The 25106-nt window shown below is 47.9% G+C and overlaps 1 protein-coding gene across 1 annotated transcript in view; it reads right to left on the reverse strand.

Annotated features, from left to right (window-relative positions):
- GPR50 (G protein-coupled receptor 50) overlaps positions 1–14632 on the reverse strand; it is a 53093-nt gene extending 38461 nt beyond the window's left edge. The window contains exon 1 of the mRNA XM_033072732.1: positions 14442–14632. Coding sequence (XP_032928623.1) covers positions 14442–14616 — 175 coding nt within the window. The 5' untranslated portion in view covers positions 14617–14632. The remainder of the gene's footprint in view (positions 1–14441) is intronic.
- Positions 14633–25106: the final 10474 nt, after the last annotated feature.

The following is a 25106-nucleotide window of genomic DNA, read 5'->3' on the forward strand; positions in this document are numbered from 1 at the left end:
TATTCCAAAGCAAATTTATTGTTTTAAAGACTCCATGGAGAAGGCTGTGTCAGTGCTGAGGGACACTGTGCCTATATCTTGCTCTTGCACGCTATTATCAAAGGCTTTGCCTAGTCTGGGATTTAGCGAGACTTTTAATTAATGGCTTCCAATGATACATCCACACTGGAAAGACTTCACTCATTAGCAAATTAATCTATTGTCCTAATTAGGCACGTCAATTTTACTTCCTCATTGCCTTGCATGGGAAACCCTGGTTTTCCCATCTAGGTTTTCACTCAAGTCAGTTCTCAGTTTCTCTGTCCTGACTTGCTTTTTGGAAGGACTTAGAGCAAGGTGCTGGCAGACAGCATTGCCTCACCTTTTTTTGCAAGTCTAGACTAGGCAGGGAGCATTTTGTTCACTGCAACTGTTCTGAAAACAGAGCCCTCTCAAGACCCCAGCAAGGTCTTGGGTCATTAGGAACTGGGTCATCAGCATCTGTCAGGAACAAGAGTGCATTGCCTTATAAATTCTCTGTTTTCCTATGAGGATAACACCAGTGCCAGTGGGGTTGGAATTAGATGATCTTTAAAATCCCTTCCAAAACAAAGCATTCTCTAATCCTATCCCTGAAGGACCAGAAGACCAGTACATGTGCTGAGATGTTCAACCCTACTAAGCTAGATGAGAAGTGACCTGAAGTCAGCTACCTTCCAGCAGGCTGGGTTTGTTGAACTGCTCTGGGCCCAAATGTATGTCAGCAAAGAAAGCAGGTGGATCATCCACAGGAGCTGCAATCTTGTGCCTTGTCAGAGACAGCAGAACTGTGACTCCTGCTGCTCCTCCTTGCTTTGACTGCTGGCCATAGTAGTAGCAGACAGAACTGCCTCTTCCGTGGCAGGGATTTTGCTCAACAGCCTCCCACCACAGGTATCCATCCTGTTTCCATCACACATGCCCCTCCTTCTCCCATCACATCTGTGTTTTTCTGCAAGTCCTCATATCACACTTGTCTTCCCTACAGAAACTCCAATAGATGAGCATGGCAGAGGCAGAGTCAGCAACCCATATTGTAATGTCTAACCATTTTGGTCCTATCAGGTACACTATTCTTGTTTTGTCAGCAAGCTTTCCACTTAGTCCAATTAATTTTGATCAATCACTTTTAATTAGTAGAAAGACTGTTTAAGACACAAGCCATAAGGACAGAGCTCACCACTGACTTCCTACTCACGTCTTAGGTACAGTAGCAAATAATTCTTTTCATTTCTAGTCTTCCCTTGAAAAAGCCAAGATATAATCTCTGCCTTGACAACATATACTTCTACATAAAGATACCAGTATAATTAATTCTAGTTTAATTTCTTCCTGTGAAGCAGAGCACTGAAAACTCCAGAGATGCTGCCAATGTTTTTGGAAAGGCCAGAACAGGCAGAACTAGTGATGGAAAGCAGAGGACAGCTAGCTCTTCAACTTGTCTTCATTTTGGAACACTTCTCCTGTGAAGGAAAGGCTTAGAGAGCTGAGGGTGTTCAGTTTGGAGAAGATTCCAGGGACACCTTCCAGCACCTAAAGAAGTCTGTAAGAAAGATGGGGACAGACATTTTCGCAAGGGATTGTTTAGCCTGGAGAAAAGGAGACTCAGAGGTGACCTTATCACTCTTTTAACTTCCTGAAGGGTGGTTGTAGTCAGATGGGGGTTGGTTCCTTTCTCCAGGCAGCAATTGACAGAACAAGAGGACACAGTCTTAAGCTGCATTAAGGGAAACATAGGTTGGATATTAGGAAAAAGTTTGTTACAGAAAGAGTAATAAAGTATTGGAATGGTCTGCCTGGGAGGTGGTGGAGTGACCATCCCTACAAGTGTTTTAAAAAAGACTGCAACACTTGGTGCCGTGGTTTAGTTGAGGTGTTAGGGCATGGGTTGGACTTGATGATCTTGAAGGTCTCTTCCAACCTTAGTCATTCTGTGAAGGGCTGTTGTACTAGTGTTACAGTAGACCTCTTGTTAGGGACAGAAATGAGCCAAAACACACTCTCATTTAATGCATGAAAAGGGTCCCAGTTTATTCTTTTTGCTGATTAGCCATCCTGACTCCAACTAGTCACAGACTTAGACTGCACATACCCACCGTAGGGTCTAACTGCAGACCCAGACTGGCCTCACAGCAGATTTCTTAGAGTAGCAAGTCTCTCTCCCGTTTGGTCAGTCCTCCAGTCCTTCTGAAGTGTTCCTTCAGTGCCTTCTGTTCCATCTTCCTCAGGGCTCCTCTACCTCCTCCAGGTCCTCTTTCTCCAAGATCCCTTAACTAACCAACCCACCCCTTTTATCACATTTATTTTTATTAGTCACAGCTGCAACCCATTAAGGGCAAAGTTGGTAATTAGGTTTGGTAATTAGTACACCTGTCACTTACCAGGGGCAAGGTCACCTTTAATCTATTCTACACCTACAGCACTAAAACCAAAGGGTAATGGGTTTAAATTAAAAAAGAGAAGATTTAGATTAAATATGCGGAAAAGGTTTTTTACAATGAGGATGGTGAGCCACTGGTACAAGTTGCCCAGAGAGGTGGTAGGCACGGCATTCCTGCAACATTTAAGGCCAGGTTGGACAGAGCTCTGAGTGACCTGATCTAGTTGAAGATGTCCTTGCTCCTTGAAGAGTTGGACCAGAAGACCTTTAAATGTCCCTTCCAATCTAAACCATTTTGTGAATTCTGTGATCTTCGCTACTGCTGTTTATAGAGGTGCTGAGATCATACTGACCATTTGTAAATAAGCTAATGTTGCCACACTCAGAAAAGACAGATATTTTCAGCCACACATTAACAGAGTGCCAGTGTGAGCATGATCTGCCTTCCACCAGGAGTCAGAAGAGCGGAGGTGATAGAGTAGCTTGAGAGAAAAGCAAGAATACTAACTTTGGCAACTCCACACTACTCCAAATGCTACTGGAAACCTCTTCCAGGAATATTCTATGTTGTCATGACTTGCTTTCAATCTCTGTACCCGGAACTGGAAAGGGTGTTTACTACACCTGAGGTAAAACTAACGTACCTTATGCCCATGTCTTCATGGCACCACTGGAAAAACTCTTCCTGAATTTCAGCTCTGATGCCCTCCCTGAATACACAGAGAAGCTACAGGACTGTCCTGGGGGTGCCATGAGGCCGGGCAACTTCATTTGGCTGGGCAATCAGTCACAGGGCCTGGGGTTTGCTGTTACTTGGGCTGGCTCATGTCAGCTCTGCAGAGAAGCCATCAGGCCAGTGTTGAGACAACTTTACCACCTTCCCAGCACTTCACAGTTGAGACACTGTTCAGAAAGTTCCAGAGTATCTCAAAGATGAGGAGAGACTTGGCCATGTAGAGACTGAAGAACTGTCTCTAAAGGTACTGAGGCTGAAGAACAAACTCAGTTGGCAAAGGTGTAGTAGTAGAGGGAGACTGCCCAGCCATTCAGCCCTGCCCCTGAGGCACCTCTGGCAATACAAACACAGAGATATGACCCAGACAACATCAGGGAAAATCTGCAGGTAGGGAATGACACAACGCACAGCCCTTGTCCTCAGACAGCATGGGGCCAGGCTAATGACAGGCTATTGTTCTGCAATTCAGTTTTAAAAAAGCAATGACTTGCGTGGATGTTGGCTCTGGAGTACGCGCTTGGCAATGTCAGCAAATAAACAGAAAGGATTTCCATGGAATACCATTTCTGAAAGAGATACATTTAAGTTATTTTTGAAATATTATTAAATCCAGCAGTGAATATTTTGAATGTGGTATAATCCATTTTCCTAGAAACCAGCCAAGAAAAACTGACACCAGCACAAGGGAAGTGCCACCATGCTGCCATCCCTGTCTCACTGTTCCCTCAGGGACACGCAAAGGAGTCTCACACATCTCCCTCTTCCATCACTGTGCCTTAAAAACAGTTTACATCAGCTCTTCCCTCACCAGGCAAGCTTGGATCCTTCCTGCTGATCCTCACTCTGCTCTCCTATGAGCCAGGGACCCTCCATGGAAGCTCCAAAGCCGAATGCTGACAAATGCATTGGGAGGGCCAATGAAAGCCACTAAAAAGGTTGGGTGGGGTATTTCAGAAGCCTGCAGGTGGGACTGAGGACCAAAGAACTGGCATAGTGAGATCTGGATGGCTCTTGCCATTGAAACTGGCCAGCAGATGCAAGCAGGAGACAAGCAGGTAGATTGGATGGGTGCAGAAGAACCAGCCCTGAGCACAGATCGTCATGTCCCAGTCTCCAGTAGTTCTACCCTAAAAGCAGAGCTGAAATCTATACTCAGGCACCAGGACTCCAGTCTTCTACTTCCTCTTGTCTTCTCTACCTTCACTCCACAAACCCTCCTATGCCATGTGTTTTTGCAAGCCCAGGGATATCTTAAGCTGCAGTGATCACCTAAAGGAGTAGGGTTGCCTCACCCTGCTGCGCATAGGAAAGAAAGTTAGTTACTCTGCACAAGTAATTGGAAAATCCTGGACCACCTGGAGAACATCTTCTTTTCCTAAATCGTTCCTTCTGAATCTCCTCACAAGTAGGACAGAGATAAAGCCACTAGAGGAGCCCTGTACCCCCTTCCTGGCTCATTTAGGCAGCTGTAGTCACACTGGGCAGACTGCTCCCTACCACCTGGCTGTCAGGCAGCATTCCCTGGGGCAGCATAGGCCAGGGCTCCATTTCCTGATGTATCCAAATGCAACTCTGCTATGGATTTCACCCATCCCATTAAGATTCAATTTGATCTATTTTCTACTGCAGTATCTGCAGAAATAAAACTTACAGCTAAGATCTGAAGGCCAGACAACAGGCCAAGAGTAAGATGAAATATGTTAAACTCCTTTTAAGTTACAGCTCATGGAGCTCACAGGAAATGCAGGTTGTGTGCCTGCTCAGCAAAAGGCTGGGGTTTGCTCCTAGAAAACACTACGGTCTTTCAAGCCCACCTACCCTTACTGCAAAACATGAATGTCTACAATGGGCAGAGCTGCCAGCTGTCTCCACCTTTCCTCTTGGGATGGGGAAGAGGTGCAGCAGAGTCAGTCTGAGTATCCCACTGCCCACCATAGGTCACGTTTGCTGTGCTTGCTACATCCCATCACAGCTCCTGCTGTGGTCAGATTCTCACCAGTCTGTTAGCATTCCCACTTATCCCCCTCCTCCATCACCCTCTGTACATTCTCCTGCCCCAAGCCCAGAAGCATTGCATCCATGACAAAGGACAAACAGGGATTCAGGGCAGGTGGGATGCTGGGCTGCTGGACCTCAAGTCCCCTACAGACACTGCAGCATTTGTCAACATCACATCTGAAGGTGACGCTGGGGATTGTTCAACAAAGCAAGATCTGAGGTCTCTCAACACAAGGCATCAAGGGGATGGTCTCAGAAGACAGGGACTCACTGGTCCTCATTCCCACTATCAGGAACGAAGAATGTTAAACATCAGAAAGCTACACCACAGGTCTCACAGAATCACAGAATGACTACGTTGGAAGAAACCTTCAAGATCATCAAGTCCAACCCATGCCCTAACACCTCAACTAGACCATGGCACCAAGTGCCACATCCATTCTTTTTTTAAACACATCCAGGGATGGTGACTCCACCACCTCCCTGGGCAGACCATTCCAGTATTCTATCACTCTTTCAGTGAAAAACTTTTTCCTAATATCTGACCTGTATCTCCTCTGGTGCAGCTTGAGACTGTGTCCCCTCATTCTGTCAGTGCTACCTGGAGAAAGAGACCAACCCCACCTGACCATAGCCACCTTTCAGGGAGCTGTAGAGAGTGATGAGGTCACCCCTGAGTCTCCTTTTCTCCAGGCTGAACAACCCCACCTCCCTCAGCCGTTCCTCACAGGGTTTGTGTTTCCAAGCCCCTCACCAGCCTCGTTGCCTCCTCTGGACACACTCAAGTGTCTCAAAGTCCTTCCAAAACTGAGGGACAGAACTGGACACTGCACTCAAGGTGTGGCCTCACCAGTGCTGAGTAGAGGGGAAGAAGGAGCTCCCTGCTCCTGCTGGCCACACTATTCCTGACACAGGCCAGGGGCCACTGGCCTTCTTGGCCACCAGGGCACACTGCTGGCTCATGTCCAGTTGCTGCCCATCAGTACCCCCAGGTCCCTTTCTGCCTGGACACTGTCCAGCCACACTGTCCCCAGCCTGCCACAATGTTTCCTTTTACATCTTCCAGAAAAAGCAGTCCCATCAGACAGGGGCTGTTGCAGACATGACTGTCCCGGGATTGTGGCACAGCCTTCTCCTAACGACTGTCCTGTCCTCCTCCACCCCTGCTCTCTTCTGTGGGACAGACTTGGAAGGAATTAAACATCCTGCACAGAGAGACAAAAGCAAACAAAATGCAAACAAATGAATGCAAACAAAATTAAAATAAGAGAAAAGTATAGAAAACCCATCTCTGAATTAATTTCCATTTTGTTTATAGGCCATGACATGACAATTATCTTTCTAAACTTTTTAATTAATCACAGAGAACAGTTACCTTGAGCACGTATGCCCACCTTCCCTCTTCCTGAAACATGTTCCAGCTCATATTGAAGGACTGTCTGCAAGATTATTAATTATTTACCATTATCTACACCAGTATTTGGCCCTCCAGATTTTTTTAGGAACATCAAGTCCTCGGGCAGCAATGCTCTTTGGGGTCAGAAAGCAAACAAGAGCCTTTGCTAGAGACAGGGCTTGAAGGGATTGAGAAAGGGAGAATGGGAGCTCAGCGCTGTGCTGAATGTGGCTTGCTCTCTTGTCCATAGGATGGTCATCTAGGGAGGATGTTATTTTATACGATACAAGACACAAATCTGCCTAGTAATAGGATTTTTGTTTCAACTAATTTGTGGGTAACTGTACAGACACCTACATGTGTAACAGAACTTTCGTCAAACACTGCAAAGACAAATATTCTTCAGTTCAGAAATGCCAGAATTACTGTTTCTACTGGAAACATGACTCATTGCTGTATTGATTTTGCACAGCCTGGTTTTTGGTCCAGGGGGGCCACAAAGATGGCTCCTGTGAAAAAACTCCTGGAAGCTTCCACCATGTCCAGCAGAGCCAATCTCTGATGGCTTTGAGTTGGACATCCTGGTGGCCAAAACTAGGCCAATAAGAGAGGTTGGTAATACCTCTGTGATTATATATTTAAGAAATAAATCAAAACAGAGTCACAGGTTTTGCTTCTAGTCAGAGGAGGAGGTGAGAATATGTGAGGGAAAACAACATAGATACATCAAGGTGAGTGGAGAAGAAGGGGAAGGAGATGCTCCAGGCACCAGTGCCAAGATTCCTCTGCAGGCCCTGGTGAATACCATGCTGAAGCAGCTGTGCCCCTCAGCCCATGGGGATCCACAGGGGATGCAGAGATCCACCCGCAGCCTGTGGAGGAGGTGCCCATGCCAGCGTGAGTGGATGCCTGGAGGAGGCTGTGATCCAGTGGAAGACACAATGGAGAGAGAGAGAGCCCCTTCTTCCAGGCTGAGCACCCTGTCCTTGGAGGACTGCACCCCATGGATGACATCGCAGCAGTTTTGGGAGGACTGTCTGACCATGGGGGGAGTTCATGTTCAGCAGATGGCTGCTGCTCATGAGAATGGGCCCGCGCCTGAGAAGTTCACGGAGAACTGTCTCCCATGGGAGGGACTCCATGGTCTCACAGGGGAAGGACTCTTCTCTCAGAGCAGCGAAAGAGAATCTCAGTGATGAACTGACCAAAGCCCCTATGCCCTGCCTCTCTGCACTGTCAATGGGAAGAAGGGAGGGGCTGGGGGGAGCAGGGTTTTAAGGGCTTGTTTTACTTCTCATTATCTTTCTCTGATTCTCTTAGTAATAAATTCACTTTGCAACCATAAATTGAGTCTGTTTTGTCCTTTAAGTGTTTCTCCTGGTCCTTATCTCACTCGTGAAGCATTCGTTAATTTTAATTTTTTTCCCTCTCCCAGCTGTAGCAGGGGAGAGTGTGCAAAAGACTTTCATGGGTGCCTGGCATTGGACCAGCATCAAACCATGACAATTCCTCTCAAATCATGTATTTACCACTTGACCCCATACCATCTGGCTCCCAAAACACTGGTACACCTGAAGTGCATGCTGAGCACTGCTGACTTACTGAGTGACTAACAGTGCTTCAACTTCATTCCCCAGCCACCCATCCATGATTTACAGTGTTGTGTTCAAGTACTGCTCCAAACTGGGGTTTGGGAGTGGGAGGGGAAGGAGAAAATGACTGGGATTGGGAGGAGCAAAAATTTCTGCTGGGAGTTACACAGAGTTTCACAAAGCAGCTCCTGAGATCCAGTGTCCCTAAAAATACTTGCATCTACATAAAGACTTTTTTCCGTGAAAAAAAAAAAATAGAAAAATAAAAAAGCAAACCCAAATATTGGAAGCTTTGACCTCACAGAGTTGATGGAATGGAATCCCCTTGGGAACCCCAATGGAGCTGCATGAAGAACCAATTTAGAAATATTTCTGAAGCTACTGTGTACAAAGCAACTCAGGAGCTGCTCATGCCTGAGTGAGCTGCTGCTTCCTTTGGAGCTCTGGGAGCACAGCATGGGAGCAGCACAGCATGGGGCCACAATCCCACTTGGACCAAGACAGTGGCTGAGCCTCCTCCTTAGCACTCTGGACACTAGCCCAGAGCAGCCCAGAGCAGCACTGCTGGAAGGAGGGATGTGCCAGTGCTTGGATGGGAATCCAGCCTGAACCCTCACCAATGCAGGAGCAGGTGAATGTGAAGGTGATGTCATCAGAAATCTCTCCAAATCAGTTTGGCCATGGGGCTGTGCCTGTGGCACTAACACAGCCTAAAAAATTGCCATGTCTTCGTGTCTCGCTGTGCAAGACATCTTCTAGGAAAAGACAGGTCGAGACTGTTCTCCACTTTATGCTGCTATTAAAGTTTGCACTTTACCTTAATCCAAATTGATTTTTTCACAGGTTTCATCCCACTGTCACTTCTGCTTCTCCTGCCTCCCCTAGCCAGCAGCCCCACTCCAGCACTCACCTGCAGAGCCACAGGAGCAGAGGGCTGCAGCAGAGGGACGGATCCATCTCCACCTGCTCTGCTGTTCCCAGAGCTCCCAGAGGACACTCCCACAAGAGACCACTTTCAACAACTTCTCTGCACCAGCCCTACAGCCCGTGCCCTCACTGTGCTGAGCCTCAGCCCCTGCCAGGCTTCTCCAGAGCAGCCCTAATGCTACAGCTACCATTCCCATGATTGGTGGCACAGGGGGGAGCACTGGCAGTCAGCTTGGTATGGCAAACCCATCACCGACCATTTGGTGCAGCAGTAACAAAGCTAAAAGCAACCTCTGGCATGGACTGTCCCCCACAAGAGCAGAGACATTTGTCAGCAGCTCACCCCTCTGGGAGGTGCCCATCCTTGCTGAAGGGCAAGGGTGTGCTGCGTGCAACCCTTCCACATCAGAGGACCCAGCAGGCAGGGAAGAGGAGACCCTGCAACCTTCTTACTCTTTAACCAACACACAGCCTGTTCCCCTCAGCAGAACCCCTCCAGAAAGCCCAGCCACCTGCAGCAGGGTCCCCCTCATTTCAGGGGGCCATGGGCTAGGTACATCAGCAGCACTGGTAGGAGTTTGCTGTAGACAAGTGAATCAGTGGAACAGATGAGCAGCTCCTGAAGCATCTACCCACAATGTACAGCAAGAAGAGATGTAATTTCAGGCTTATGGCAGATGCTGGAGGGTTTATGGTGCTAAAAAAAAAATAAAAAATAAATCTCAACACCTACATATAATAGATATCTTTCTAGGACAAGGAAATCCTGCAGTAGCTGGAAGAAAACCAATCACAGTTTCCAACTACATTTGAGGTAAGGAAACATGGTCCAAAACAACATCTCCTAAAGGTCAGTTTCACAAAACTAGAAAGAAACAGACACAAAAATAACTGAGAGAAAACATCTAAATATAAAGAAGTGTGACAATGCTTATTGGAGGTTTTTTAAAGATGCCTTAGTAGACACCTCTTTCCCACCAAGAAAAGCAACAGTATATTTTTTTTTAATTATTTGGTTTAAAATAAGAATTTTTTAAGAGGCAAATTTTTAAAAAAATAATAAAGAAAAAATTAACAAAAATCCACTATAGAATTAGAGCAAATTTTATAGAATTCAACACATTTTATAAAGAAAGCTAAAAGATATTAAAAAAAACCTAGAGGCATTAATTCCAGCAGGAAAAAAGTAACAATTTATCAATACATTAGGCTTGATGCTAAAAAAGTACAGTGAGAGTATCCTGATACAGAGGATGCAGAAAGTGCAAGCATTACTTTTTTTATCTTTTCAAATAAGGATGACTTAAATCTCAGCTATAGCAAAATTCTCTGAGAAGCGAGTTGGGAAGGCCCCCAACACCACCTGCTAACCATCTTCACAGCAGCAACGAGAAAACCTGGACTCAGAGCCTTTGAAGGAGTTCACCCAAATTCCTAACATTGATTTAAAAAAAAAAACCAAAAAAAAAACAAACCAGAGGCATGTCCCAGGCCAGCCAGGAAGTTCCAGGGGTCTGGGAATAATAAATAAAAAGCCCTGCTCAAGCAAACAAAAACTTAGCACAGGGCCAATATTTTCAGAGGGCAAATGGCGACCCAGGAAGTGCAGGCTGGTCACCCTGCCCGTGCTCCCAACAGGGCAGGGAGTGGCCAGCGCTCAGGGATGGAAACACACCTCCTGTTAGTCAACACAGTTTTCTGGTTGGAGGGCTTGTCAAATGGATCTAGTATTTCTTCTTACAGCTTGCATTTGGCTGACAAAGGTAACCGTGTTGACATAATACATACAGACTTCTGTGTGACACCTGATTTTGGCTGGGGTGACAGTTCAAGAACAAAATCCCCCCCGCTATGCAAACAGCCATGTATAGTGTTTATCCAGAAGATTAAAAGCCAGTTGAGCCCAATGACCTCATGAGAGTTGTACCTGCAGTGCCCGCCCTTAGAGAGGTCTTGGATCCCCAGAGACGATGTTCCCAAGAGCTCTAAAGAGCCTATGAGGGAGCAGAAATTGCTCTCTGCACACAAAGCTCCAGGCAGCACTGCTGAGAGACATGGGTTTCCAGGGAATGCATGTTTGGGCTATGGCCCGAGTTTGCAGGGAGTTCAGAAGAACTAGAGGAGAGTTATTGCCTGAGCCTCTGCCTAGGGAGCAGGCTACCTCATTGAAAACTATTGGCTGGTTTTAGAGCTGATTTTCACACTTGTAATGCTGGCCAGAGCTGGAATGCAAAGCTGCAAACTCAGCCATGCCATGAGCCTTTGGTTGGTCCTGATACTGCACATGCCACATTATACACAGCTCACTATCATTGTTTCTTATTTGGGTCCTAATCTGTGCTCAGCACTCTGAGCACCTTCCAATAACAACACTGGACACACCAACATATGTTATACCTTCCCAGATGGACAGAGAAGTATGATTTCTCTTGAAAGAGCAAGCTCTTCCCAACTCCCCCAGCGCCCAAGTTTTCAGCTGCCAGAAAATTTCACCCTTCCCATAAAGACATATAGACATCTTTCCTGTGAGAGGATCAGGGTTATTCGTCACACCCTTCACCCTCAATCATGTCATTGCCCTGCACTGTGGGAATGCAGACCAAAGCCTGGACCTTTTTTGAACTTCTCTGACCACACAAATATCTTCAAGTGTCACGGCAGATAGATGCAGGAAAGCCTAACACCAGAAGTTCTCCAGCATGACTGGCTGAACCGTCAGCTGTGGATGTGAACTGTCTACCACAAGGGACGCCTGGGGCTTTCAGTGAATCCCAGTTTCCTCTGCCCACAGGCACCACTCACCTCCTTCTCTTTGTTCAGTTCCAGACAAATGCTGATGTGAGATGCTGCCCCACAGTCACACTCTTGTAGCTATGTGCCATTGTAGCTTTCGGCAGTGCTGAAGTGACAAGCTCTTTAAAAGTGTCCAGGGAAATGGACCAAAACCCCCACCCTCACAAGAGTCATCACCCATCACAGCAACTGAAGCAGTGCCAGTTACACATCCCAGCCTGAATCCAGCTTATCCTGACAATACACTTTTAGCTCCAGCTGGATGACCTTGCATGAGCTTCCTCCAGAAATGGAGGACTTAGTCCTTCCAGGATTTGGCAAGAGCTGACACAGCCATCACAGGTCGCCTTTTCATTTATTGAACTGCTCAGGGTGTATTTGCACATGGGCAGATAAACTCTTTGTCCAAAGGACTTCAGTCTGGCTGTTGGGCTCCAGATGAGCCCCTCTCATTCACGTGGCTGCTCACATGTCAGGAGGAGCATGAGCTGAGATCCCTGACTTTTTGTCCTGCATCCAGGGAGGCTGACAGACTGCTTACTTCCCAACACATAGAGATGCAGTATTATCTGAACACCCTAAGCACATATGGTCTTTTTAGCAACACAGGATGACAACACCTACAGGCAGGTTAGGCATTTTACTTTACTGAATCAGACCATCACCACTGGCCTGATCACCTCATCCTCCTGCTGCTGAACCCCTTCGTCATTTAGCACAGGCATTCCCAGTTTAGGCTGTAACTGAAGGAGGAACAGTGCTCAGGTGAACAAAACAGGATGGGTCTTAGGACTTAGCACTGCTTCAAAGTCTGTCACACTAAATTCCCCACTAGTCACGCTCAAGTTTTGTGTGCAACAAGAGCCACATACCCTCAAATCAGGAAGGTTAGCACTGTTTGCACTTGTGTTGACTTTATTCATACACGCTGACAGCTTGTACAGAGAGCAGACAATTGGCTACTGACAAAGACTGGAAAACATCTCCATGATCGCTTCAACACAAAGCTGTTCTTTTTCACTTTCACAGGAGCTTTAACTCAATTCACAGTGGAGGCAGTCAAACATGAAATGCATTCAAGTGATCAACATTTTGAAGGTAATAAAAGCAGTTAATAGCTTCAAATCTGCTTGCAGCCAGATAACATAAACAGCTAGTTAGTTACATTGAGGAGAAGGTTAGGACGCTTCTTTTTCTTCCCCAGAACCACTGATTACAAGCTTGCAGCTTGCAAGCTTGCAACATTTTAGGCAAAGCTGAAGAGAAGAGCAAATAACTTTTCTAACTATACTGCATAAACCCAGTACAGCCTGTCTGTGTACTATGAGTGCTGTAGGCAGCATTTTATGTACCAGTTAAAAAGCAACTCACTATTCGAGGTCACTGCATCCAGCGCTTGCCCAAGCCAATGGCCATTTCTGTGCTTTCTGTCTTTAATAAATCAATAAAATGTTAGAAGCACTGGAGTGAAATTGTCCAGTCAGCCTTATCCATCATGTACTTTTACTGAACCCTGTTGAGTTACTGCTTATTTACAGAAGACTGAGAGAGACAATGAGACATCAGCATCCCAAAATGCAACTTGCATCATAAACACTACAGATACTTCATTAAAGCGATTTTACAAGCTATAAAACTGAAGGTAATTTTATGTGTCTCTCTATAAAAGCAGACAGCGATATAGTCCTCAGCAAAACATTACTCTATGGTAAAATTTAAGCAGCACTACACAGACTACTTGAAACTCCTTACAGAGCAATTTATATCCAGTATAATTTATATATCCATATATTTCATTTAACACTGATATTCAGTACTATTTCTTTGCTAAAATAACAAGACTTTAAAGGAAAGGAATTTATATCCTCAAATAATATAGCCTTCTTAAAAGTACTGAATAATAGCAGTTTAACAATTTTCCTAGATGAATTCATTAGGGAGGTCAAATACATAAGGCTACAAAAGCAAACTTCCAAATTACCCGCGGAAAAAAACATGTAAATTCTTCACTCTGTTTTCATCATAGCAGATCTATGATAAAAATACTAAAACACTGGAAAGCTGGAACACAAAAGCAAGTGTACAGCGTTGTAATGGACTCGTCTTAAAAACCCGAGCACTCTTGCTCAGCAACCTGACGCGGCACTCGGAGTCGCCCTCACCTGCGCCTCTGCCCCGCTCCTCCCAGCGCAGGTCGGCTGAAGGGACGTGGGTTTTACCTGAGTTGGCTCCTCCGTTTGCAGCTGCCCCTGGGGGACAAAAGTTTCGAAAAGTCGGAGGATAGCAGCAGCAGTGGGACGGGCCGGGCAGAGAGTGAGTCGGGAACGCGGCGGTAGCCCCGCTCACCGGAGAGAAGTGACGGGCGGGCACTACACCGGCTCACTGACAGCTCGGAGCCCTTGGCCGGGGCAGCTCGGACCCGGGGCTCCCCAGCGGAGGTGCCCTCACCGCCCCGGTGCGGGACGGCCGTTCTGCTCTCGCGGCCCCCGGCGGGCTCTCGCCCCGCAGCAGCGGGGCCATGCGGGGCCGGGGCGGCGCAGCCCGGGGCGCGGAGCGGGGCCGCCCCGCTCCGCCCGCCCCTCGCGCCCGCCTCGCGCTCACCGGCGTTGCGGAGCTTCTTGTTCCGCAGCACAGAGAGGATGACCAGCGCGTTGCCCAGCACGTCCACCACGATGGTGAAGATAAGCACCGCCGCCAGACCGGTGGCGGCTCTCGCCGCCGGGCCCCCCTCCAGCCGGCAGCCTGGGCAGCTCTCGTTGCTCCCCGGCCGCTCCATGCGCGCATCTGCCCGCCACCGCCGGGGGCCCTCCTCCTCCTCCCGCTCCGGCGGCAGCTCTCACCCCCGGCCCGGCCCGGCCCGGGTAGATCCCGCCGCCCCCTGTTCGGTAGTGCCGCCGCCCTGCCGGGGCGGAGCGGGGGGGCCGGGCGGGGGTGCCCGGTCCGCGGCCGGGGCACTGAGGCGCTCTCCGGGCCGATGGCGCCACCGCGCGGCGGCGCGGGGCGGCGCGGGGCAGCGCGGGGCGGGGATCCCCGCCGGGCCCGCAGCCTCTGCCCACCCTCCCGCGGGACCGGCCCCTCCAGCCCCGCTGCGCCGGGACGCTCGCCCGCCGCTGGGAGCCCAGCCCGCCCTCGGGCAGAGGTGCCGGCAGGGAGAGATTACGATGCCAAGTTTCGCACATCGAGTCGCTGAAGCCTTTGCTTCCTGCTGTCCCGCAGCTCCGCTCCTAGCCACCCACCCCTCAGGCAAACCCGTCCTCACAGGGAGTTTTCCCACCAATTACGCCAGAATGAGACCATTCACTTTCGGTTTAATACTCTTTACCGATTGTAACGTGTGCACTGCAGAAGCCTCAGTAAATTCAGCAGCCTAGTTACTCAGCTTCTCAGCCGCAGGAGAACAGCCGGGATACACAGCCCTGGTAGCTGAGATACCCAGCCCTGGCAGCCGGGATACCCAGCCCTGGCAGCCGGGATACCCAGCTCTGGCAGCCGGGATACCCAGCTCTTGCAGCCCTGCCCCATGGCTGGGGCTTCCAGGTACCTTCTGTGCTTTATTCCACACCGGCATGAGCAAGAAGACACCAAATCACTGTAGTCAGACTGTGGCTGCAATACCACAACCACATGAGCTCTCAGCATTGTTCAGAAAGCAAAATCAGAAAAGAGAAAATAGGGACACCGTAGGACCATTGAATGGTTAAAGATCAGTCAGTTCCAATTTCCCACGCCGTGGGCAGGAACACCTTCAGGAACACCAGGTTGCTCAGAGACCCATCCAGCCCGGCCTGGAACATTTCAAGTGATGTGGCATCCACATCACCTGCTCTAGGCAACCTGTGCCAGACCCTCATCATCCTCAACAGTCAAAAATTTCTTCTTTATATCAAATCTAAACCCACCCTCTGTCAGTTTAGAGACATTCCCCCTCATTCTGTCACTCCATGCCCTTGTCTAAAGTCCTTCTCCAACTCTCTTGTGACAGCAGTTGTAGTGAAGAGATGGGGTCTTCATGATGTGCTTGCATTAAGCCATGAAGCTGTTTATTGATACACAAAGTTTATATACTTTTTCAGTTATTGCTAAAAATGGTGCACCAATAATACTCGTGTAACTAGGCTCTATTGCTTAGTTGTGACTAAGTAACATTGCTTAATCTATGCCTGGCTTTAAGCTAACCAGGTACCTGTAGTACTTCATGTGATTCCCCACAGACCTGCATGCTAAGCCCCTCATACCAAGCACTTTCTTATCTCTTACATTCCTTCTTCAAAATCCCGCTTACAGTAATTTCACAATTATAAGCTGCACCATTTTGACTAAAATTTTGCTCTCAAACTGGAAGTGCAGCTTACATTCAGGAGCGGCTAATATATGAACAAATTTTGGAAATTTCCCAACCCAGAAGTCCGAGCCAGCAGCAGCCCTGGGCAGCAGTGGGGCAGTGGCGGCGCAGCGGCAGTGCTGCCCGGCCCTGGGGGCACAGCGGTGGCACCGGCCGGGCACGCTGTTCTCCCTCCTCCCAGCAGCAATGGCCGGGCACGCCCCTCTCCCTCCTCCCAGCAGCAATGGCCGGGCACGCCCCTCTCCCTCTTCCTGGCAGCAATGGCTGGGCATGCCCCTCTCCCTCCTCCCGGCAGCACTAGCTGGGCAAGCCCCTCTCCTTCCTTCCGGCGGCAGTGGCCAGGGACACCCCTCTCCCTCCTCCCGGCAGCACTGGCTGGGCCAGCCCCACTCCCTCCTCCCAGCAGCAGCAGTCAGGGACACCCCTCTCTCTCTTCCCAGTGGCAGCAGCCAGGGACTCCCCTCTCCCTCCTCCCAGCAGCACTGGCCGGGCACGCCGCTCCCCTGCCTCCCAGCGGCAGTGGCGAGCAGGGCTGGGGTCGCTTCCTGGTGGCCACCCTGAGCAGGGCTGAGCCAGTACTCCCTGTGTTCCCGTGATTCTGTTACTATTTGGCAACTTTGTGAAAGTTACACATGGATCCTCGCTGTGAACAAATGTGCGGCTTACAGTCCGGTGCGTCTTATATATGGACAAAGACCTCAACATTGCCGACGCCCCGGAAGTGTGGCTTATAATCGTGAAATTACTGTACTCTTGCAAACGCTTTGTGGCCTACTGTGGCTAACACATCCATGTTGGTTGTGGCAAGCTGAGCAATGCTTGCAGTTCTGCTCTCTGGTTGTATTCCCACACTCTTGCAGCCCCTTTAGGAACTGAAAGGTGCTATAAGGTGTCCCTGAAACTTTTTCTTCTCCAGGCTGAACAGCCCCAGCTCTCTCAGGCTGTGCTCATAGCAGAGGTGCTCAGCATCAGCCATGGTCAGGACAGAGGGCAGGGGCATACTTAGACTGTCCAGCACCACCTTCTCTGACTTCTGCCCAAAGCCACCTCTCTGTGTGCAGGTCAAAGTGTCCAAGCAAACATTCAGGTTGTGTCACAAGCCATCATGGGCGTTTTACACCTGCCTGGTCGAGTGAGTCAGTAACAAAGCAAAAAGCAGAGCCTTTGATAGTTCCTTCCCTGCCAGCACAGTACAAGTAGCAGCAAGGCACAGCAGAGACCAGCAGTGAGTAGGGTTTGCCCTGGCCTGGTGTCCCAGGGTCAGAGCCAGCCCTGTATCTGTGTTCAGAATGTTACTGAGCCAAGCTGCTTTAAATGTCTTCTTACCTTTTCTCCATGACTGGAGAGCACTCAATTTTAACAGAAAAAAAAAAAAAAAAAAAAAGAGGGAATATAAAAGAAAATTGTCAAAATCCTGGATTCTTGAATTGTTAGATACAGTATTTTGGCTTGATATGTAGTCTCGTAGCTTCTTTTGGCTTCCTTTTGACACTCTGCACTGAATGCTGAATAGTTTTGAAAATATTTTACATACCTGCAGACAGGAGTAAGGTCAACTCTCATGGAGTTGATACTCTCATATCCTTTTAGCACCTTTCCCCTTCATTCTGCTCTTCTCTGTCAGTTTTGCACCATTTATGAGATGCTGTTAGGTGTGTTTCAGCTGTGCAGAACTGGGATGTGACTTCAAAGGAGCTGAACTTTACATACAAACGCCTTGGCAAGAGCACCAAAGCTACCCAAAAAAAGATTTTGGCCTCACACTTAAAAAAACCTTGCTCACACAGCAGTGTGAGGTAGAGGGGGTGTAACATTTAATGAAATTCATGCAACTGGAAAAACATTAAAAGGGCTTTTTATCTGGCCGCCTTTTTGGTGTGTAATTTATACCTGCAAAAAGCAGTCTTTTTCCACAGCCTGAAGTGACTGCCCTAGGTGGGAAGGTCTGCAGAACTCCACCAGCCATGTGTGCATCTGCTTAGTTGCAGCAACTAATCTTCCATAAGAAACTTAAAAGAAATTATGATAAATGCAGTGAGCAACTGTTTTCATCACTGGAGTGATTTAGATGAATGATCTTCAGGCTGTTTCCTCCCACCTTCCTGCTAAATGGACTCTTCAGTGCTTCAATTAGGACAAGGCAAGCATTCTAGGAAGCAGTGGCAAGGGAAAAAAAGTGAAGGTAGAGGTATCAATGAGACCTTTTTAATTACACTTTACCAAAACTGCTGACATAAATCATGCTGAAATGAGATATCACCAGTGTGTTAGAAGAATTTAGGTTCATTTGATTGTGCAAGGATCGTGAATGTGATCACAGGAGAAGGCACCTGAATTAGGGTCAGAAACCAAAATACTTCAATACCTGAAATACACTGGGGAGTGTAGGTAGATGCATGCAAACAGGACAGAGTAGAATCTAGTCAGTGCAAAATATTCAAGTACCATAAAAGCACACTCCTTGTGCAAAACTGTCACGGCTCTGCTAACAGAGAGGGGCAGTGCCTGGCACCCTCCTGCCATGCCCATCACAGCAGCCCTGTGTGGAGCATCTCTCATTCCTCACTGAGCACGTCCAGTGGCATAAAACATCCCTGTTTCCCAACCCTACCTACCAGGGCACACAGTTTAGTAAGAGTTAATCCAGGTATACTGTAATAAATGGAAGCTTACACAATTGGAAAATAGCTGAGGCATTAATCTTCCTTCTTGCTACCTTGAGTCCTCTTTAAAAAGATTATTTTGTCTTCAGAGACAGCTTTAATGCTACTTAATGAATCACTCATAAATGAAGAATTTTTTCCCTTCCTATATGGGGACAGGCTGACTACTACACTGATTGTCACAGAGACAATTAACTTTTGTCAAATATACAAAGATAATAGCTTTTCTCTGCAAATACTACTATACTGAATTTGATGTATTTAAGGCCAATTTTTCTTGCTGTTTTGACTAAGCATGCTTAGTGACAGTGACATACCATTCCCTTTAGCCACACCTGGGAAACTCCTCATGCTTACCAAAATAATTAGTGGCCCCTGGGCACCTGCTGGAACAGGAAGGTTAGCACTAGATCAGGAATACCAGGTTGGAAATTTCAGAATTTAAGCATGAGCTCATTCAAAAGCGTTTTAGTGTCCCACTTCAAAGAAGGGGGGAGATATGAAAAGAAAGGAGATACAAAATCAGAACCTCAACCTTCATGCAGCCTGTCTCAGTGGCAGACAGGGTGCAGGCAAACCATCATTGATCTATAACTCCATCCTTGCAAAAGCAGGCACCAGGACCACAGGGACCACCAAGACCATGGGGCAGGTTAGTGGTTTCCTCACTGAAAATAACTCCCAGTGAGCTGCAAGCACAATTTTGTAGTCATTCCTGACATTGACGTCCCTAAGCAGTCACACTCAGTTGTCTCCCTTGCCCATGTCCCACCTAACACCTGCTCTGTTCCCCACATCCATACACGCAGGGCAAAGATGCTGAATGAAGCTGAACACCTCTTCTCCCACTGTACCACCCTAGCCAAGTACTCATATTTATTTCTAGCAAAAACAGCAGGCAATGAAAGTTGTAATTTCTCAACACATGGGCATTTTGACTCAATGGCCTTTGGGAGACACACATAAGCAGAAATTAGGCTGATAAATCCTTTGCCACATGGACTATTTCTACATTCTTCAGCCCCTGCATGGCTGCTCCTGGTGATGGGCAGAGCAGGTTTCCTCCATCCCTAAACAGACTGGGTGAGATTGTAGAAGTCTCTGCTGTCTCCTATATTGAAACCAGCATCCTACAGGTGTTGAATGCCACAAGGATGCCGTGCTCATCCAGTGGAGAGCTTCAGCTCCTGCTTTTCCAGCACATCTGTTTTATTTGTTGAAGATTCCAATCTAGAGCCCAGACAGTGGTGGTTCATTCCTTGGTGCAGTCTAAGAGTCACTCAGCCGACAAAAACGGCTAAAATAAATCATTTAGTCCTGCCATGCATCACGACTATTAGCATAAAAATAAGGGCAAATATCTTGCCCCCTCCTGCCCTCCCCACCTCCCCTTATCTCAATTCTGCCCTTAAATCCAGCATGTGGCCAGGAGGCAGAGTTATTTCCAAACCATTACCTATAGGGGAATCCCCATTATCCACCTGCAGTTCTCTAGCCAAACATATACAGCAGTCATTGCTCTCTCCCAAACTTTTCTCTTGTCCATTTGGACTGTGCAGCTATACATGCAGAGGCAGCACAGCTGTACTGTGCATAGTGAAAGAGAATCCCAGTCCTGGGCAAAACAGCACTGGCTGCTTCAGCAGTAAATACATGAATGCAGCAGCTTGCCCTGAGCTGCCACCACTGAGAAGATCAACAAACAAGCAGCTCTATTTATGCCATCATGCTTGACTAGAAACTCCAGACAAACTAATAGCCTTGTGTTCAGTCACTTCCCCTCTTTGTCCCCAGAGCAGCAGCCTGACGCAGCCCACTCGCCCAGAATAGACCTTTTTGTTAATCGCTGTGAAAGCCGCGGACACAGGCCTGTTCATTCAGCCTAACTGCGTAACGCTGCAATCTAAATAAAAAGGGAAAGAAGGAAAACTGTATTCCTTTTGCACCCTGAATAATAAATGACACCATCAATGTTGCCTTGGGATGCGACATCAAACCATTTCCTTTGCTCCAAGAGGAGATTTAAGAAGAACGACTTTGAGGCTGACTTGCCTTTTCAAATATCCCATTTTCCCCCTATCTCAAACTCGAAAATGCAACATGAATGAAATCAGAATTAGCCTTGTTACAAACAAGCAAGGGGGGGGCTGACCTAGATTCACTCTGCCTCTCAGAGGAAGTGATGGCTAAAGTTTAAAACCTGTCATACGGGGTTGGAGCACATTTAGGTCAAAGTTTGTTGCAATCAAATAATATTTTCTGAAAAGGCTTTTCCTGGTGGGATGATTTGTACGGCAGTGGCTGAATTATGCATGGGATTTCTACAGTCTCTGCTGGCAAAAAAATACGTATGAAGAAACTCAGGCTTTTCTCTGCAGCATCATCAGTGCCTCAAACCCAGCTCTGGGTTCACATGTGCTGGGTATTGTAGCGGCTACATCAGGCAGCATCCCATGGCTGGGACCAGTCTTGCTGCAGGTTTCAAGATGCTAGGACAGAATGTAGGATTTTTCAGTGACTTTTACTTAACCCTACCCCAAAAAAATGCCAAATTAGAGGGCCTGCTCCCAGCAAAGACAGCCTGGTTGCTGTGTAGGCTGCTCAGGGAGGATGTTCAGATGACAATTGAGCATGGAACTCTATCCAGGTGACAATCATGGCTGAAGGAAAGACATGGAAATGTCCAGTTGGTGGGGTTTTTTGGGGGGAAAAATCCCTCAGAGAAGGATTTAGTTGATATATTTAATAGCTAACAAAACCTAAAGAATTAAGTGTTTTAGTATCCAAGTAAGAAACTTCTGGAAATCAAAGCAATGCAAAGAGAGGAAAGCTTGTTCATGACAGACCACTCCCCCCACCTCATTTGTGTTCAAGATCTGCCTTTGACTCAAGCAGAAGAAGAACCACTCATACTCCTCACACCATCCCCCAATGTGTGTGCTCAAGTGAGGTTGAGGCAGGCTTTTCCCTTCCACAGAAATGTCTTGGGATAGCAGGAGAAAAAGAGGGAGAAAAACAAGGGGCACTTCATACTTTTTCTCATTGAGATTCCTCACCCAGTCCCTTTTCCTACCATTAGAGACCAAAACCAAACCCATTCCTGCTCCTAACAGATCTCCTTTCACCATTCTCTTTCCAGTCCATCCCTTTTGCCCCAGCATACTGTGCACACAAAAATCTTGCTGTTCTCAGTTTCCCATTTCACCACCTACAGGGATGCTGGCTGAGTTGCTCTCAGTTTTCCTAGTGCAGCTCTCGCAGCCTCTTTCACCTCACTTTCTCTCCCCTTCCTTCCCCCTCCACCAGCCTGGAGTTCATCCCAGTTAGAGATCAGCTGGAGGAATCATGCCAAACTTTTGGAAATATCAGGGAATTACACAGTTCACCATCCCCTGTATGCGGAGAAGAGACCTAAGTTTATCCTTTGACTGTGCAGGGGGAACAGTGTGAGATGGAAACTGCTGAGATGCTCTGGGGACTCTCGCCTTCACATTCCCTGCCTCCTCAGCCCCCATTTGCATTTGGATGTACACCCATCTGCAAACATTCCGACCATACTATATCCAAGCTGCTTTTCCAGCTGGGGATGGCACAAGCCATTGCCATTGGTAGTTGCTTTCCAACGCTGAGGCTGAAATTCCCATGGTTGTCCTCTGCAAGGAGAGAAACAACTGTCTTAAGAAAGGAGACAGGGAGCTTTCCCCTTCCTGGAGCAGCCCCTCCAGCCTGGATTGTGACTTGAGCAAACTTCAGGAACACTTGGCACTAAGCACCTTGCTATAAGGCAGCGATGTGGGAAGCGACAGTGTGACACATTCGAGCTCTCAAGTACAGTAATTTCATGATTATAAGTCGCACCTGATTGTAAGCCGCACGTCCGGGTGTTGGCAATGTTTCGTTCTTTGTACATGTATAAGCCGCACCGGATTGCAAGCCACACTTTCGTTCGCAGCAAAGTAACCAATTTGTAACAATCACGCAATCGCGGGTTTTACTGGCAGGCACTCAATTCGCGAGCTCTGCTCCCCCCGCAGGGCCGGTGAGAGAGGGAGCCTGCACCTCCACCCCACCCCGTGGGGCCGGCAGGGACTGATCCCCCGCCTCCCCCTGCCACACAGAGTAACCAATTTGTAACAATCGTGCCATCGCGGGTTTTACTGGCAGGTGCTCAATTTACGAGCTTGGCTCAGCACTGCAGCTCACTTTTTCGGGTTGGGAAATTTCCAATATATGTTCATATATTGGCCGCTCTGGAGTGTAAGCCGGGTTGGGACCAAAATTTGAGTCAAAATGGTGCGGCTTATAATCGCGAAATTACTGTATGTCCCAAGCAGCACCTCTGCACCTGCAGTAATGAGGGCTCAGCTACATCCACGGCTGTTAGTGAGATCCTGTTTTACTTCATCCTCATTATAGGAAATAGCCTGCTCAGATCCAGCAGCCGTGGAGATGTTTCCTCTCATGAAGCGGATTGCCTTCCCCTGTCAATTACATGCAGAGAGCTCCACAGTCCTGTGCAAATTGCTGGGGAGAGCATAAATAGGAGGACATGAGAACCAATTACAGCCGTGGTGGCAGGCTTGCTTAAAAACACCTGATGGGAACAGGAAGGTCAAGAGTAACAAAAAGCAGAGAGGTGATGGTGGCTGGCACAGCAGTGCTGTGCAACCAAGGGGGATGTGTGCTACCTACCTGCCCCTGCACAAGTGCAGCCATCCACAGTGGCAGTGTGGTGGGAGTTAAAAAGGGGCTGCAGCCAGTTGACTCCACAACCAAAGTTTTCTCCTCAGTGAAGAGATTCTCTTTCCTCAGGCTATCAGCAATGTGCAGCCCATAGATGGGAAACTCCATATCCTTTGGGGAAATGGAAATTATTCTATTCTCTTGCTGTACTCCCACTAAAAGGTCTGATTTCACTGGGCAATCCAGCAAAACTGCAAAGCTCTGCAGCACTTCTAAGAGGCAAGCAACCAGGTCTCTGGGCTGAGGTTGCACACAAAACTTTATCCAGTGCACAGCACCACTATTCACACTGCCCACAGCAACTGCTCTTACCTGAGGAAGCCCAGGGTTAACTTCCATCATAAACAGACTATTGTCCCGCTGGGTGCCCATTTCAGAGAATGGGATGAGAAAGTGCATGTGGATTTTAACCAATGGTGTTGAAGACTGGACTCCTAGAGCCTGCGTTTACTCCTTCCTTCAAGCAAGGAAGTAGCAATGTCTTTCTGCCTACAGGTTGGCCCAGGATCAGGGACAATTCAGTAAAGGAACAACTTCCCTGCAGCAAACAGCTGCAAAAATCTCTTTGCTCTGCCCTATAATACATCACTGCTCATGAATTTCCATTGGTCTTCAACCCACTCCCCATTGCCTGCTCTGATCTTCATGTGCCCCAGTATCTTCAGCCTGCCACGGTAAGGTCCACACCAACACCCAATGTCCGTGTGAAGTATGACTCATGTTTGCTCTGTCCCACCCATCTCTTTAGTAGCTCCATCCAGAAACCTCCTCTGGGCATCAGCTCTGCCACTTACACCCATCAGCATTTTTGCAGGGTCTGCAGGAGGGTTCTGATTCCTGCTCATAGAGCAGTTCTGTCTGAAGGAAAGCTATTGCATTTGCCTGGGTGGGCTTTGAAAGTGGGCCTCTCTGTGCCCTGCAGATCCATTCTTCACCTTTCCACTCCTGCCGTTCCCACACACCCACTGGGGTTGCTCACCCACCTCACACCGGCCCCTTTGCTTTCCTTCTAGACCCTGCAGGCAGAGCTGCCTGTGATTTATTTCCTTGTATTTAATTCTGCTAAGTCATAGGCACCAGAAATCTGCAGCTGGCAACTCCAGGCTGCTTTCCAGCTACTCCATCCAGACCTGCCAGCAGATGTTTTCAGTTTTGGTTCTCAGATCTCCATCACAGTCTGTTCTCAAAACAGTGGATCCACCAGCCCTCCAACTGTGCACATTCAACACCACAGCCTTAAAGCTGCTACAAATGAGCCTCCTGCTCCTCAAGAGAAGAGGGTATCCTTCTAGTGTGTCTTTCTTTGATAGAGACTGGTATCCTTCAAATCTCTTTAGCAAAGTTTGGTGCCTGGTTTTCCCCTCCTCTCCGATTGCAGACTCATAAGCAAAGACAACTCTCTTCAGATCTGATGATGTTAAAGCTCTTTATCAGTAACTCCACTTACCTCTGCAAAAAAGTGAAAACAGTGCTTGAATTTCTGCTGGTTTCCTACAGAATTTAAGTGACATTGAGCTG

The sequence above is a fragment of the Catharus ustulatus genome, chromosome 14 (genome assembly GCF_009819885.2).
Source record: "Catharus ustulatus isolate bCatUst1 chromosome 14, bCatUst1.pri.v2, whole genome shotgun sequence".
In the NCBI taxonomy this organism is placed as follows: Eukaryota; Metazoa; Chordata; class Aves; order Passeriformes; family Turdidae; genus Catharus; species Catharus ustulatus.